This window comes from Grammomys surdaster, unplaced genomic scaffold, assembly GCF_004785775.1.
Source record: "Grammomys surdaster isolate TR1022 unplaced genomic scaffold, NIH_TR_1.0 254, whole genome shotgun sequence".
NCBI classification, from domain to species: Eukaryota; Metazoa; Chordata; class Mammalia; order Rodentia; family Muridae; genus Grammomys; species Grammomys surdaster.
The window spans coordinates 697339-714890 of NW_021604695.1; the positions used below are offsets into that span (position 1 = coordinate 697339).

The 17552-nt window shown below is 36.9% G+C and overlaps 1 protein-coding gene across 10 annotated transcripts in view; it reads left to right on the forward strand.

Annotated features, from left to right (window-relative positions):
* Rbm39 (RNA binding motif protein 39) overlaps nucleotides 1-17552 on the forward strand; it is a 32992-nt gene that overhangs the window by 13321 nt on the left and 2119 nt on the right. For 7 of the 10 annotated variants that reach the window (XM_028775255.1, XM_028775253.1, XM_028775254.1 and 4 more), the window contains 8 exons: nucleotides 1856-1973; nucleotides 4019-4171; nucleotides 5137-5274; nucleotides 5454-5519; nucleotides 7754-7958; nucleotides 8956-9033; nucleotides 12833-12883; nucleotides 15887-15968. In XM_028775255.1, the coding sequence (XP_028631088.1) occupies nucleotides 1911-1973; nucleotides 4019-4171; nucleotides 5137-5274; nucleotides 5454-5519; nucleotides 7754-7958; nucleotides 8956-9033; nucleotides 12833-12883; nucleotides 15887-15968 (836 nt within the window). In that variant the 5' untranslated portion in view covers nucleotides 1856-1910. The remainder of the gene's footprint in view (nucleotides 1-1855; nucleotides 1974-4018; nucleotides 4172-5136; nucleotides 5275-5453; nucleotides 5520-7753; nucleotides 7959-8955; nucleotides 9034-12832; nucleotides 12884-15886; nucleotides 15969-17552) is intronic. The other 3 variants (XM_028775258.1, XM_028775251.1, XM_028775252.1) reach the window with 1 other exon arrangement.

Sequence of the window (17552 nt, forward strand, 5' to 3'; positions counted from 1 at the left end):
TTGTTGAACACCATATCTTGAACCTTTATTCCTAACAATTTCAAGGTTGAGGAATGAATATCTCCATTAGTTAACAGGAGGTTGGTTCACATAGATAGCTGAGAGCCTTTCACCACTGCCTGGCTCTTTTTTTTTTTTTTTTTTGACATGTAAATTATATTCCATTATGGAAATTCCACATAGATAGAGTGATTCTTTGTTCTTTCTTGCCTCTTGTCTCCTACTGCTGTTTGTAACTTGATTTGATCACTCCCTTTATTTCCTCATTTAGAATTTGGAATATGATAAGCAGTTGCTTTTCTACAGAAATAAACTCCTAAGCTCTGTGTATTAGTTTTTGTCATTGAAATAATGCCAATTCAATTGGAATCCCTGGAACTCTTTGAAGGTTGCATTCTCACATTGATCATTTCAAGTTTTCAAATTTAGTTGCATATTTTGTTTTCATTATGTAGATTTTGTTCACTCCTACAATTTGTCTTTCAATTGTGAAGGCTCCTTGATTAGCTCTTTAATATGGAGAAATAACTGCTTTGTTGACTTAAGGACAGTTGTTTTAGCTGTGGTATCTCGAATAGTCTGATTAGCAAAATTTTTTTTTCAATTACTCTGTCAAAGGAAGTAGACTTTGTATTGTGAACATTTTGTACAGATGAAAGTACAACTGGCCGGGCGGTGGTGGCGCACGCCTTTAATCCCAGCACTTGGGAGGCAGAGGCAGGCAGATTTCTGAGTTTGAGGCCATCCTGGTCTACAGAGTGAGTTCCAGGACAGCCAGGGCTATACAGAGAAATCTGTCTCGAAGTGGGGGGAGGGGGGGGGAGAAAGTACAACTGTATTTTGAAAAATTGACTACAAATTGAAGCTTATTTTTAAATTAATGTAATGTTTTTCTGCCTCTATTATGTGTACTGTTTACTTGGTTTCTCGAGATCAGAAGAGAACTGGAATTGTGATTCATAATATAATGTTGGGAATAGAGCATAGCCTCTGCATGGCAGCAAATACCCTTAAATGGCAATTCATCTTTCTAACTCCTTGTTTACATTTTTACTGAAGTATATACATTAAAAATTACTCCAGGACTGGAGACACATTTCAGTGTAGATCATTTGCCTAATGTGTGCATTGTGGGCCTCAATCCCCTGAAGACTACAAATTTGATAAAGATTTATTGCAGTGATACCTACAACTGCTTAGAATGATGCAGGTCTATAAATCCAACAAACTGAGAAGTAGAAATAGAATGTTCAAGATAGGGCTGTTGAGAATACTTGGTGCTTATAAGCACTTGACTGTTGAAAAAGCCTGGGTTCAATTTCCAGCACTTACATGGCAGTTCACAGTCATAGGTAATTCAAATTTTGAGTGTTCTGATCTTTGTGAGCTTTGAATGATTGAGTATACTTGCATACATTCAGAAATACATTAGAGATGTGTCACCTTAATAGGTGTACACACACACACACACACGTCCAAGAGCCTTCTTGGTTAAGAAAGGAGTTTAAGTGGGCTGTGGTGGCAGGCATCTTTCCCAGCACTTGGTTTTATGGTAGCCTGGTCTACAGGGAGAATTCCAGTACAGCAAAGCTTACACAGAGAAACATTCTTAGTAGCGGTGGTGGCGCACGCCTTTAGTCCCAGCACTTGGGAGGCAGAGGCAGGCGGATTTCTGAGTTCGAGAGTTTGAGGCTAGCCTGGTCTACAGAGTGAGTTCCAGGACAGCCAGGGCTACTCAGAGAAACCCTGTCTCGAAAAACCAAAGAACACAGAGGATTTGGGGACAACCATGATACATTAGTCCCTGTGTCCAAATAATATTCCAAAGTTAATTTTGTGGTTTTTCTTTTGTTAGGGAACCTATTGATAATCTCACTCCTGAGGAAAGGGATGCAAGGACAGTTTTCTGCATGCAACTGGCAGCAAGAATTCGACCAAGAGATTTGGAAGAATTTTTCTCTACAGTAGGAAAGGTAACTTACCAAATTTTAAAGAATGTAAGTTTGTAGAGTATTTTTCAGTAATTGTCACTGTGTTTGGGTGTGGTAACATGTACCTTAAATCCTATATCATGATATATCGCTGTGATTTCAAAGGACAGCCGTGGCTACATAGAGTTTTGTCCAAAAAAAAAAAAAATAGGTAGTGCTCTTGGAAGCCTTTAACCACAGCACTCAGGAGGCAGAGGCAGGGTGATCTTTGAGTTTGAGGCCAGCCTGGTCAACATTAAGTTCTAGGACATCAGAGGCTAAACAGAAACCCTGTCTCAAAGTAAGGAAAAAACTTTTCTCCAAAGAAAACCAAAGACTGTGTATTTGGCACAATAGGGTTACAGATAAAAAAAATCTTACCTTCCCTTTAATTACTTCTCATATATAGAAATACAATTGGCTGAGTTCATGTATTGGTCTTTGTATGTGTATAGTTCTAGGGCTAACACCACTTAGTATTAGAAAACTAGCTCATCAGGTATGTCTTGTTTTCGCTGCTGTATTGTTGCTGTTGTATTTTTTGTGAGTGCAGTCTCTTCATCAAACATAGAAGACTGGGGCAGTTAGCTTATCTCCCTTAGGCAGCTTGTTTAAGTGCCTTCTGTACTATGAGAGCTAGTCTTCAGGGAAGAGTTTTCCAGGTCAGTTGCAGCTTTCTCAAAGTCCTATTTATTTGCATTGTGCTTATGCCATTAGCAATTAAGAACTTAGCTTCCAATTTTAGAATGTAATCATGGATAGTGACAGTATGGCATTATGCACATTTAATAGGAGGCTAGCTAGTTGTGGCACCTGCCTAGAATTTAGGAGGCAGAGGCAGGGAGATATACAGAGTGAGTTTCAGGATAGTCAAAAACCTGTCTCAGAGCCGAGCAGTGGTGGCACACACCTTTAATTCCAGCACTTGGGAGACAGAGGCAGGCAGATTACTGAGTTTGAAGCCAGCCTTGTCTACAGAGTGAGTTCCAGGGCAGCCAGGGCTATACAGAGAAACCTTCTGTCTGGGGGCGGGGGGGAAACTGTCTCAGGAAAACAGAATGACAACTACAAAAGAACGTTAATAAAAAATGAAAGAGAAACAGTAGTAAGAAGTTACTTAAATTTGGAAGACTTACCATAGTTATTAAAGTCTTCATTCTGGACTTGTGGTTCTTGCAAGACACCTCTATTGCTTACCCACTGTGTTGCCTCAGGCTATCCTCTGCCCCGTAATATTCCTTATGTCGCATATAAAAATGATTCGTTCTTTATCGTTAAGCTATGATTATATTTGATGTATTAAAATGAAAATTTATATGTAAAAAGGTAAAAATACTAGGAATGTTCTGAGTATAATGGCTTCTTTTGAGGTTAAGGCAGACATGCTTCTTGTGGTTACAGGACAACCTGTTAAAATAACATCATCCGTGACTGTTGTATTAAAGGACTTAATCATTAGCTGATAACATTTTCATTTATATAGTCCAAGATGAACAGCTAAAATCTTGACACTTTCTTCAAAGACAATCCAATAATTTATCTCAGGTTTTTAAGGAACAAGTCTTAGGTAGATAATATAATCTTGGTAGAACATAGGATGTGGTTAAATACTGAAATCTCTATCTTCATTCTGAGTTGTTTGTCTTGTCTTGTAGACAGGGTTTCTCTGAGCAGCTGTGGCTGTCCTGGAACATGTGTCTGTAAACCTGGGTGAACTATGCTTAGGAGTATAGGAGTGCACCACCATACACAATGATTGATTATTGAGTCTGATTGTATGGTGCATGCTGGCCTGGCGTGCTTCATTACTACTTGTTCCACTGCCATAACTGGTTGTGAAATTTTTTTGCAACCTCTGGAGGCAGAGGTTTACAGATTTATGTGAATTTAAGGCCACTTTGGTCTACACAATGAAGTTTAAGCCACAGGGACATGTATTGAGACAGTATTTCTGAGGGAAAAGCCTCTTACATGTTGAAGAAATTATGTGTGTAGTTTGTACTGGGATATTGACTAGAGAATAGTAATAACATTTCTTTTCATCTTAGGTTCGAGATGTGAGAATGATTTCTGATAGAAATTCAAGACGTTCCAAAGGAATTGCTTATGTGGAGTTTGTTGATGTCAGTTCAGTGCCTCTAGCAATTGGATTAACTGGCCAACGAGTTTTAGGAGTGCCAATCATAGTACAGGCATCACAGGTAACTTGATTTAGAGGTTTGTAATTAAGCAAAAGACATACATATGGTACACAAATGTACATATGGGTAAAACTTCCACACAAAGTTTTTTTTTTTTGGTAAGGATTTATGTATTCAAGTGTTCTCCATGTACGTTGTCATTCAAGAAGAGGCCAGCAGACCCCGTTGTAAATGTGTTTTGAGCCACCATGTGATTGCCATGTAGTTTAATACACTCAAGCTCTCTTCAGACACACCAAAAGAGGCCATCAGATACCATTACAGATGGTTGTGAGTCACCATGTGGTTGCTGGGAATTGAACTCAGGACCTCTGGAAGAGCAGCCACTCCTCTTAACCTCTGAGCTATTTCTTTGGCCTTATGAAAGTCTTAATATAGAAAAAATACCAGTGATTTACTTGGGTCCTTGTTTATGATGCCTTAATCCCCTTATTACTAAATTAAAACTGGTTTGTATGTCTGAATATATTTACAAATATTCAGTGAATAGTCTTAATTTTTTGATTACATAAAATAAGTTATTCTGCGAAGTATAATTACTGTATATAGTTTTGTATATAACTATATATACTTTATTATTATTATACTTTAAACTTTATTAAAATGGCAAACTAGAACACATTACCCATTGTGTTCAGAATTTAAGATCAGGGTTTATATAGCTTCGTATTGAAATGTTTTTATAACATGCACACAGGCCTTTCAATGCAATTTAGTGCTGTTAATGACATTGACCCACCATCTTTCCTCTGAACATTCTATATAACTAGACAAACCATTCTATCCATCATTCTCTTTCACTTTCTCTAGCCCAAATGTTTGATGAAGTCTTGTGTATTTGCTGTGATACTTCTAAATTTATTTGGTATGACTTCAGTTTCTGCCTTACTCTTTTTTTTTTGTTGACTGTTTGCCTGGTTTATATTAGTGTTTAGTATTTGACATTGACTTTTATTCATTTATAGGCAGAAAAAAACAGAGCTGCTGCCATGGCAAATAATTTACAAAAGGGAAGTGCTGGACCTATGAGGCTCTACGTGGGCTCATTACACTTTAACATAACTGAAGATATGCTTCGTGGGATCTTTGAACCTTTTGGAAGGGTAAATTTAAATTTTTTTCCCCTGACTTTTCCATTAGTTATTACCCTGCCAAGGGGGGAAATTTCATATGTAAAGCATGGTTGTTACCTCTTGAGGACTGGGAGATAAAAGTATATTCCAGATTTTTCAAAACTATGTCTCAAGGAGTAATTTTTCTAATTTATGCCTTTAAATTCTAGATTGAAAGTATTCAGCTCATGATGGATAGTGAAACAGGTCGATCTAAGGGATATGGATTCATTACAGTGAGTATTGTCTTCTGTAACATCTCAGAAGTTTGTGTATGGTTTAGGATAGTTGCGTATGAAGAGTTAGTGTTTTCAAGTGATTTCATTTGTAAACATGGCTACATTTGTTTTTAATCTTATTTTAATTTTGTGTGTGTATTGTCTGTTTTCATCTATGCATATCAGTGCTAGAATTCATATGGTTTAGTTATGTTACATCCACCTGGAATTAGAGTATTGTTGTGTCATTGTTTCTAAGTTTAACCATGGCTATAACTCTCCATGTATGCCAGGGTGGCATCAAACTGAGATGACATTTCTGCCTTCACAGTGGTAGAATTCAAGGCATACACTGCCAGGCCAGTCTTCTTACATTCTTACCTATGAAAGTCTAACCTTCCAAAATGTAGCCAGTCCTAGAAGGTCCTTAAGGCATAAGCTGCCACATCAGGCATGGTTAAAACACTCATGTCTTGACAGCCAAGTCCATGGTCTTACCTGTGTATACAGACCCATCAGTTAAAAGAAAATTTGGATGTCATATTATGGTTGAAGAGAGAAAATTTATTTTTTCCTTTTTTCCCCCCTGTCAATTTTTCTTCTGAGACAGGTTCTCAACTGAGGCTCTCAACGTACTTACTTTCTTAGTTTATTTTGGGGTGAGGTCTATTTGTAGTCCTGGATTTCACGTGTATGTTTTTTTTTTTTGTTTTTTTTTTTTTTGTTTTTCGAGACAGGGTTTCCCTGTGTAGCCCTGGCTGTCCTGGAACTCACTCTGTAGACCAGGCTGGCCTCGAACTCAGAAATCCGCCTGCCTCTGCCTCCCAAGTGCTGGGATTAAAGGCGTGCGCCACCACCGCCCGGCTTCACGTGTATGTTAAGCTGTCCCTGAACATGATTTTAGTCTAGCAAAAGCTAGGATCAAAGATGTGGTGTGATACCAGGCCACTTTAGCTCATTTTGGATTCTACATGCCTTTGAGCACCTTATCTTCTTGAGTTTGCTAGAATTACTGACCAAGGACACGATATTTGGCTAGAATTGTTGTTTTCTGGGTCTCAAAAATTGATAAATGGCTCGGGAGTTGGGGATACATAGTCCAGTTAGTAATATCCTTTTTTTATTCATCAAGATTTGGCGTTCAATATTGCCTTAACCATTATTCTATGCTTACCTTTAATGTTACCACACTGGAGGTAGATGCAAGAGGACACCAAACCTTCCCACCCACCACACCCCTTTCTGTAACAAGATGGAGTTATATAACTTAGACTGCCAATAAATTCGAAGATCTGCCTCCCAAATATTAAAAGTCCTCAGCCATGATGCTTTTAAATTCATTTTTATTTATGTGTATATGGGTGTATGACATAGTGGGCGTGTTTTGGTGCCTGAAGTGGTAGAAGAGGGCATAAGATCACCTGGATTTGGAATTATGGAATACCTTGTAGATGTTTAGAACTGAACTCTATTCCTCTGGAAAAGAGGCATATCTCCCACTACTGTTCAGATTTTCTGGGAATGTGAAAAATATTGGAATATTTCTTGAGGCCACAAGAATCATTGAGTGAGATCCGAGAAGATAAATGAGCCTAATTGAATCTATTGAGAAGAGTTAGGGTGGTAATCTTAGAGTATAGCGCAGAGAACATGAATCTGGAGATTAAAGGAAAGAGATGCAAAAGGTAACTTTTTACATTTAGTGGGTGGGCTGATGATGTTAGAAGTTTCAAGGAGGAACATGTCTTTCAGTCACTGAAGATTCTCTTATAAATTCAGTCAGGCTTCTAGGCATGTTGTCATACTTTTAATCCCAGAAATTGAGATGCTAAGTAAGGTAGGTGCATCTCAAGACCAGATTGATCTACATACTGAGTTCCATGCTGAATGTTACAAAATGACACTTTGCCTAAAACTAAGATAGCCTATGTTTATTAAAACTGTCTTAGCCGGGTGGTGGTGGCGCACGCCTTTAATCCCAGCACTTGGGAGGCAGAGGCAGGCGGATTTCTGAGTTTGAGGCTAGCCTGTTCTACAGAGTGAGTTCCAGGACAGCCTGGGCTATACAGAGAAAAACAAAAACAAAAAATAAAAAAAATAAAAACTGTCTTACATCTTTATTTGCAAAATTGATGGTCTAATTTTATATCTATTATTTTTTCAGATTTTTTTGGACTTAATATATATTAGATCTGTTTTAGTAATGATATAAATGTATATTAGTCGGATAAAATTCCTGTTGTCTGTTCTAGTTTTCCGATTCAGAATGTGCCAAAAAGGCTTTGGAACAGCTTAATGGATTTGAGTTAGCTGGGAGACCAATGAAAGTTGGACATGTTACCGAACGAACTGATGCTTCTAGTGCTAGCTCATTTTTGGACAGTGATGAACTAGAAAGGACTGGAATTGACTTGGGAACAACTGGACGTCTCCAGTTAATGGCAAGACTTGCAGAGGGTAAGTTTTCAATTGCGTTACTGATTTATCATAGATACAGTGGTGAAAAAGGAAAGGTAGCCATGCAAACTACAAAATGGGAAAAATATTTTTGAGTTAATGTTTACGGATAGGAATACATTGAAGTCTTTACCAGTGTCTTTTATTAAAATTTTAATGTTCTCATTCTTGTATATGTAAACACTATAGTTTTTTTTTTTTTCTCTGTATATCACCAGACTCAGTAAGTTCTGATTATTTTCTGTTGGCAGGAGATACTTAAAACACTCAATCTAGCTTGTTCTTAATCAGCCATCATGTTCCCAACTAGCCTAGGTCTGCCGACCACAAGTGGTGGCAGCTTACCGCTGCTACTCAGTTCAGGCAGTCTGCTCAAGTGGATAGAGACACCGGCCCTGCCACCCATGAGACGCCAGTGTGGGAGATGGCTCTGCCAATCTTCTACACTGTCTCCAAAAAGCTGGGCAATTCCTAGACCATCCCGCCATCCTCGCAGGACGGGTAGCGAGTGAAACTCTAAAGCTTAAATGTTAATCAAAGGCTTTATATGTTTGATAATGCTCAATAACAGTGTGCTGACATAATTAGAGGTGTATCCCAATTAGCTAACCTAAGTACAAATCGTTACTCAGGACTGCTCTCCATACCTGCTTGGCTCTTCATCCTCCATCTTCATTCTCTGCTCTCCCCAGCTCTTCCTCTCCTTACTTTTCCTACCTTAGCTCCTCCTACAGTTTTCCTTGGCTTTTACAATTAGTTTTGATGGTATACTGATGGCACAGCATGGGTTGGGGAGGTCAGAGTGCCACTAGAGGGAAATACGTTTTATTCTTCTACTGTACATCAGTATTAAAGAATACGGTTTCTCATCCTTGTAGGAAGGTCTATTAGTGCAGAGCCATTTTACAGGCACCTCGAGTTGACCACATGAATGACCAGAATTTGGTTTCTTTCTGCTGTTAACATAGTAATAACTGGGAAATTTATTATTTTACAGGTACCGGTTTGCAGATTCCACCAGCAGCACAACAAGCTTTACAAATGAGTGGCTCTTTGGCATTTGGTGCTGTGGCAGGTAGGAATTGAATCCTTTCTGATTTGAAGTCATTGTATTTTCATCTAATTCGAAAAATATGCCAAATTTTTTTGCATTTCAAAGGACTAACTGAGAATTCAATTCATTAAGTACTTCTAGCATCTTAATGATTCCAAAGAAGAATAGGTATATGACTATCCAGAGAACTCAGAGTATAGAAAAATCTCAAGTGTAGTTAAATTACTATTAATAGTTAGAAAAAACACCAAGCATTTGGTAAAATTTAGTTTTGCTTAAACATCTGCATTCCCATTATACAAAGAAAACTAGTTACTCTTTTTGTTTTCCATATTTGTATATTATAATACCTTGACAGAAGCAACTTAGAGAAAAGCTGTAATTTAGCCCAGTTCTGTTCCTAGCATTTGTGTGCTTAGAACTCCAGTATTGGCACATCTATGTCTTTGTCTAACCTCTGCAGGCCACAGGTACACACAGTAACACAGCTATATAAACAGATAAATGTCTTAAATTAACACAAATTGCCCTAAACCTGTGAGCTAAAGTTGTATTTGATTTGATATGCATGTCATAATTAGAGCTATAGATAATATATAAAGGATACTTTTTAGCCTGATATGGTGAGGACCCTGTAATACCAAATTTGGGAGGATGGGGGAGCATTAACATGATGGTCTACAGAATGAGACCCTGTTTTTAAACTTTTATGTGTTGTGCCACAAATGTCCAGAAGTTCTAAGTGTGGCCATTTGTGTTCTAAACTTTCTCAAAAGTGAGACCTTGTGAGATTTTAGATTGTTAATAGTTTGAATGTACAAAGAGACCTGTGTGCTTGGTAAAGCATATTTAAAGCATATGTTCTGAGAACGGTGCCAACATAAATGATGAGATGGTGGGAAAAGTAAGCATTAAGACGTTTTTGCAAGTAACATGTCTTAAGCACAACACAAGAATCTGTTACCTTTGTTTTTGCCTGTCAATTTTGGAAACATTAGCGATTACAATTGTTTTTTTTTTTAAACATCAAATCTATAGTCACAGCATTCTGCTTTTTTAATTGAAGTGAACTTATTTCAGAAATAATCTGTAATCAGAAGTAATCTGAGATGATATAGCCAGCTTGGTGTGGTTGTTTCTAGAGGATTTCAGTTCAGTGAGTCCCAGGCACAAGGATTAGCTCAATTACCTGTTGCTCTAATTGAAGGGACTCTCATACCCTCTAATGCCATCTGCAGACAACGACATATTGCTTGCACTCATATATGCACACTAATAAAGATAAGATAAAAATAATTACTTAAGAAAAGTAATGCTACAGACACTTTTAGTGCACACTTTTACTACCAGCATTTCAGAGGCAGACAGGATGATCTCTGAATTTTCGGCCAAGTATTAGCTACAGAATAAGTTACAGGACAGTCAGGAAGACACAGGAAAACCCTCTTTTGAAAAACAATAAAAACATAGTAATAATAATAATGGGCCAAGTGTAGAAGCACACACCTTTAATGCCAGTACTTGGGGTTTAGGGCTTAGGAGGTAGCCAGCCTCGTCTACTTAGCTCCAGAGTATCCCGAGCTATGTAGAGAAACATCTTCCGGAAAAATAAGTGATTATTTAACTTGCTGCTTCTCTTCATTCAAGGTCAAGATTTCATGTTTAAAAAAATTAGATATTCATTCCGTTAGAGCAAATCCTAACCCGTTCATAATGCCACCATCCTTAAAGTTTCTCATGTAGGAGCTGTAAATGATGGCTCATGGGGAGAGAGCACTGGCTGCACTTGCAGGGGTCCTAGGCTTTGTTCTCTTTCAGTGAAGATAACTGTTTCTTTTTTTTTTTTTTTTTTTTGGTTTTTCGAGACAGGGTTTCTCTGAGTAGCCCTGGCTGTCCTGGAACTCACTCTGTAGACCAGGCTAGCCTCAAACTCTCGAACTCAGAAATCCGCCTGCCTCTGCCTCCCAAGTGCTGGGATTAAAGGCGTGCGCCACCACCGCCCGGCTGAAGATAACTGTTTTAAATGCATTTAATTATTTTGATAGGAGGTACTTACTTATGCTTCTAACCATGTGAGGAGGTCAGAGGCTAATGTGCATTGTGTTGATGTATCCTTCTTTCATATGTAGAATATGTACCATATGTCTAATGGCAGCCTGTCTGTTTACTTATGTACTAACCTTATATCCAGAGTCTCATTACTGAGCTAGGATGTTACTGGGTATCCCTATTCATCCCTAATTTGTTCTGTATTTACTAACTCAGAGCAAGCCTCTTCCCTCAACCTCTGTCTCATGGACTTCCCATTTGCTGTCTTTTTTTAGGTAGTTGTGTATATGTAAGATGACCTTGTACCTTCTGCAGCTGACTCTGGCATTGAATTAACATGAGCTTAATTCTGCCTTTCCTGAGTGCTAGGATTTGTGCAGTGCTCCAACACCCTCAGATAAAGCAAATTTTCTAATACACCTTAACGTAGAATACAATTTGTTCCTTGTTTCTTAATATATATTGGAAGTAACCACAGTTATTTTTAAAAGTAAAATTGGAATTTGTACTTAATAGCATAAATATGTATACAACTTACCTATTATGTGAAAAAGACACTGTATTTTTAAGTTATTGGTATTAGTTCTATTTAGCATACACTGATAAGTCATTTTTTATCCCCTGAGGGCCCAACTGTTTTAACCCAGTAAATTAAATACATGGTTTAGATTTCCTTATTCATGTCCCAAATTGAATCTTTATTAATTATGATCACTTTGCAGCAATACGGGATTTTGGGTTTTGTTGGTTTGAGACAAGGTCTCACTATGATTTATCCCTGGCTGTTCTGAAATTCCCCACATAGATCAGGCAGACTGGTCTCAATGAAGAAATATTTCCTGTCTCAGCCTCGCTACTGCTAGGGTTAAAAAGACTTGGACCACATCTATTTTGTGCTTGAATTTTTTTCCCAGCTCATGCAAATTTTTTATACTTGTCTGATTGGGATTTTGACATGCTTCTGTATAGAAACATGAATTTTTATAGTAGGTGAGAAAATTAACATTGATCAAATTATGGACCTGTTAGAGAAATCATTGGCAAGTTGAATCTGAGAAGCTCTTACAAAGATATGTTCCAAATTGTTGGAATTATGTCTTTCTCAGTGGATAATGCTAAACTTGGAAATTAATGAACATGATCCTTGCTAGCTCTTGAATGTGTGTGGTTGTAATGCCTACAGTTTTAATACAAGATTCTGAAATACTGAATTTTTATTGCCATTAAATTATAAAATTTTGCCGGGTGGTGGTGACGCACGCCTTTAATCCCAGCACTTGGGAGGCAGAGGCAGGCGGATTTCTGAGTTTGAGGCCAGCCTGGTCTACAGAGTGAGGTCCAGGACAACCAGGGGTACACAGAGAAACCCTGTCTTGAAAAACCAAAAAAAAAAAAATAATAATAATAATAATTTATAAAATTTTATTTCCCAAGTACTTGGAATTGAATTCTCAATCAGGGTTTTTCACGTATTTTCTGACTGGTTTGCTCCTTTTTCCCCATTTCCCATTATTCCTAGCTGTGGTATTGTAATGGAACATCATATAGCATAGGGAGGAATGTATTAGGAATACAGTGATAATTTTCTAGCATAAGAGAAAACAAAAGGTCCAAAATCCTTGTAAATGAGGAATGGGGAAGGAGGTTTTGCTGCCAGGTGTTACTAATTTGATTTAAACGAACCCTGCTGTTGAAGTCCTCTTTTATTAATACTTTCCTGACATTTACCCTGTTAGTTGAGGCTCTTCATTGTTCCTGCACTGAGCTGTAGAATTCTCTTTTGTTATAGATTTGCAAACACGACTTTCCCAACAGACCGAAGGTGAGTTACTTACATTTTGATCTTTTTTTTTTTGAAATATAATTTAATAATACAAAGATATAATTTGATAAGTATCATATTCATATAGTTTTGCCATGTATTGTAACCATAGTACATTAATAGTCAGAGAATATAAAGATGTCTATGGTTATGTTTGTTGTGGATTGTGGAATTTATTTATTTGATTCCTTGTAAAGGGCTGGCTTTAACATGCCATCTTTTACACTTGAAAAACAAGGTCCAGAACTCAGTCTTTCTTTACACTTTTATCTAAGCTGTAAGGTTTGTATAAAAAACAAATTGTTTTTAGCATACCATGACAATGTGGGACTATTTTTTAAGTTTAAGGGCAGGAGAGATGGAATAGTACCCACTGCTCTTCCAGAGGGGCCTCATTGCCACTCCCAGCATCCACATGGTGTCTCAGAAGGAGTTGCAGTGGGAACTTATGTATGCCCTCTTCTGATATACATGAAGACAGTGCATTCATGTACATGAAATACATGAGCAAGTCGTTTTACTTTTTTTTTATATTTCTTTCAGTTTAGATTTAATATATATATATTACATTTTTTGACAATGTTTTAATGAATCATTAGGACTTGGCTATTTTATGAAGCTAAGAATAGGGGTATGAATTGTTCTAACTACATCATCATGAAATGCATTAGGTCATGATTTCATGTCTCTCTGAAATCTACCATGAAAGATAAAAAGCATTTTACTACTTCAGTACGCTGCCAGGTTTACAGTAAACTGTTTATTGGTTTCTCTCTCTTTTTTTATATCAAAAATCCTGTGTGAAAAATGGCAATTTTTGGTGAGAATTTTAAATGTATTTTAAGTTTCTTTAAGCATATGCCACATTTGTACTGCTGTTTATAAATGACTAACAGTTTTATCAAAAGTCAAAGTAAAAGATTTCATTACGTATTTGGTCTTTAGTTCTCATAATCAGTCAGTAGTTCCCCTCAGTTTCCTGAAAACTTTTTAGCTCTGTATCCTTGTGTATGTTTTTGTTTTGAAACAGGGTCTTACTGTGTAGCTTTTGGCTGTTACGTATAGCTAGTCTGTAACTCAGATCTGCTTTACTCTGGCTCCTATCACTGACCATCTTTAGTTATAAATTGGTTTGATGTTTTTGGTTTGTTGCTCGGGTATACTTTTGTGCTTTTTTAAGCAGTTCTACCTTATATTTAGGTAGCTACCTGGAACTTACTAGGTCTTAGATTGTGTCAGGTTATATTTGTTCTTATAGGAGGGAATTCAAGGAGAAGGCTTCTCAAATTTTTCAAAGAAAAATGCCTTTAACTTTGAAGGAAATATTGAAGGAACGACACTTTTGTAATTCTATCAGAATAATTTTTAATGTGGTATTTCATGAATAGCTTTGTTCAGTGAAATTTATCTGATACTTCCTTAGGTGGTTATTCATTTCAATTCATCTCGATTTCTTAATGCATTATTTTATCCTTAGCTGTTTGTTGTTATGCATTGGAATGGGATTTGGTCAGATAATATGATTACGGTGAGTTCTATAACAGCTGCTCTAATACCTTTGGTAATTCTCTGAAAATTGGAGTGACATAAGACCCTGTCTCAAGAAGAGAAAAACCAAACCTAAACACCAAATAGAAACCTCACTTGGAAAGTGCTTAGTTCACTATAGACATTTATTTTAAGGTTGAATATTACTGTATTCAGAATTTTCACATTACGATAGTCAAATCATAGATAAGCTGCCTGTTTCTGGTTTTCTATTTTGCTCCTACAAATCATTTACAGTGTTGCAGTATTATGACATTTTTCTGTGATACTTTACACGGTCTTTGAAATGTTAGTTATATTTAGGTTGATGTATTTAAAAGTTGGACCAGAGAGAGTGGTCTTTGGTTTAAAGCACTTTAGACTTTTACTTGATGACCAAAATTAGATTCTCAGCAACCACATCATAGCTTACAATAATAGTATTTAACAAATTTCAGGGTTTCTGGCCCCTGAGGGAAACAGGTACCTGTGTTCCACAGGTATGCAGGCAAAATCTCATAAACATAAGATTAAGATTGAAAATAAATATTTGGCTGCTGAAAAGATGGACCAAGTTGTTCAGAGTACTTATATACAAATCTAATACATGTGTGTTTTTATATATCTTTTAAAAACAAGACTATATTCCTGGCAAAAGGAAGAGAAATAAAAGAATGTCTATTTAGGCTTTCCAACAACCCAATTTTGTATTACTGCAATCATTTCCGGATGCAACCGTTCATTTTCCATTTTTCTTTCTGAAATGATTTGTGTGCAGGATTTTTGTTGCTTGTTTTTAATAGATTTAGACTACATCTGTCTCATTAATCACTCCTGGTTTTGGTTTTGGTTTAAGAATATTGTCTCTCCATGTAGTCTTAGCTGTCTTAGAACTTGCTTTGTAGCCCAAGCTGACATAAGAATTCTAAGATCTTTCTACCTCTACCTCCCAAAGGCTGGGATTAAAGCCATGTGCCATTGTGCCCATTTTTAAGTATGATTTTCGTCGGAGATGAAACTTTGTTGGCCTAGATGACTTATATTCCTCACGATCTATCTTTCTAATGCTTAAGAGTATAAGTGCATAAGAGTTTATGCTCTGTTTGATATCAAGCCCAGAGCTTCATGCTTGCTAGACAAATACTCGTGACAATTAATTCCCAAACCACAGCTCCTGAAATTTTTAGGGAAATATATTTGCATCTGAATGAAATATATTAGCACTTTTCCCCTCAAAATAATACTTGAGTATTTCTACTTTGTGTTGCCTATTATAAGTGAAACTAAAGATGTTTTAAAGTAGTTTTGCTTAGCTTAACTGTTGTATTTTGGTAAAGTGTGTAACTCTTATTTCATACTCATATAGACAATATATAAATTATGTCAGCCATATATAGATAGGGTTTATTTTTAGTTTATTGTCCAGGGATACTTACACATTTTCCTTGAAGCTAATTTTTATTTTCCCTTTTTTAGCCTCAGCTTTAGCTGCAGCTGCATCTGTTCAACCACTTGCAACACAGTGTTTCCAACTTTCCAACATGTTTAATCCTCAAACGTAAGTGATATGTTAGACTTTTATTTTTTATTCCCGTTTATATTTTATTGGGCACATTGAAATTTAACATGTAGTTGTGAAATTTCTCTCACCAGTCTTTTGCCTATGCTTGTTTACTTGTTATTTTTGGTTAGTTTGATTAAACTATGTATGAGATTGTTGCTTGTATGTGTGCATACACGTGTGTTTGTGTCTTATGTGTGATCAGGGAGGTCAGAATGGGCATCAGGATTGTTGTGATGTTCTGGGAACTCAAGATGGTACTCTGTAAGGATAACAAACAAGTACAGTGTCCTCTTAGCCAGTAAATACTACTAGAAATTTTTCTGTCGTAGAATTAAAAACAAGGGATCTGGGGGCTGCATGGCAGGCAGTTACGCCACTGATGAAGATGACCAGTTCTTTTTTTTTTTTTTTTAAATTCTGTCAGGGTTTTTCAGTTGTCAGAGCTGGCCTTTTGATCAGTTAGTAATACTATAGTCCATGCTAGCTTTTAACCTATGATACTTGTGTCTGCTTTTAGTCTACCTCTTTTTACTAATGTATGATACTAGTAATTAAAATATTTTTCTAAATGTATTCAAAATTTGGTTTTTTGTTTTGTTTGTTTGCTTGTTTGTTTCACCTTCTAATTTGTTTTGTTCTTGTTTAATTTTCTTTTTGGGTTTTTTTTTTTCGAGACAGGGTTTCTCTATGTAGCCCTGGCTGTCCTGGAACTCACTCGGTAGATCAAGCTGGCCTCAAACTCAGAAATACGCCTGCCTCTGCCTCCCAAGTGCTTGTTTAATTTTCTTTCGTGTTGTTTTGAGACTATTTTTCTCTAGCTAGGACATCTTGTTTTTACATGTACTTACTGTTTTTTTTTTTACTTTGGATGCCCTGCTGATCAAATAGACCTTCCATCTGCCTCTTCTCGATGATTGTAAAAGGATTTAGCTGGTTGCTTTATGTAGAATTATGGTTAGTATTATAACTGTATAGCAGCCACATCTTTTGGCTTGTTAGGGTTTTAAAATTTTTGTTTGTTATGTATATCAGGATTTGCCTGCGTGTATATATGCCACATGCTTACCTGTATCTGAAGGAACAGAAGTGTTAAAAATTTTTATAGAATTGGAATTACTGTAGCTGTGTGACCTAAGTCCTCTGCAAGAGCCACAACTGCTCTTAACTGCTGGCTGAGTGAACTCCACAGAGTTTACAGTAAATTTGGCAGTAAAAACTTAGAACTTTAATGGAGCCTCTTCATCTCTTTTTATGTATTACAACAATTAACATCTTGAAGAATATGTTTTAAGTGTGGATGGATAGCTGAGCATGTCCAGTGCTTGTCACATTAACATGAATGACACCTTGGAAGTTTGATACAAATAGGCGTATACAGGGAGCAAGATTGTTGGTTAGCTAGTACAGTCAAATTGCTGTGTTTTAGAAGGAGAGTTTTACTACATAGTCGAAGGCAGAAAATTTGATTCACTGTGAATAAAGAAAGGTGCTTGCTGCCAAGTCTAAAGACTAGAATTGGATCCCTGGTACTTACGTGGATGCTGAAATGGACTCCATGTTCCATGGTCTCTACACACG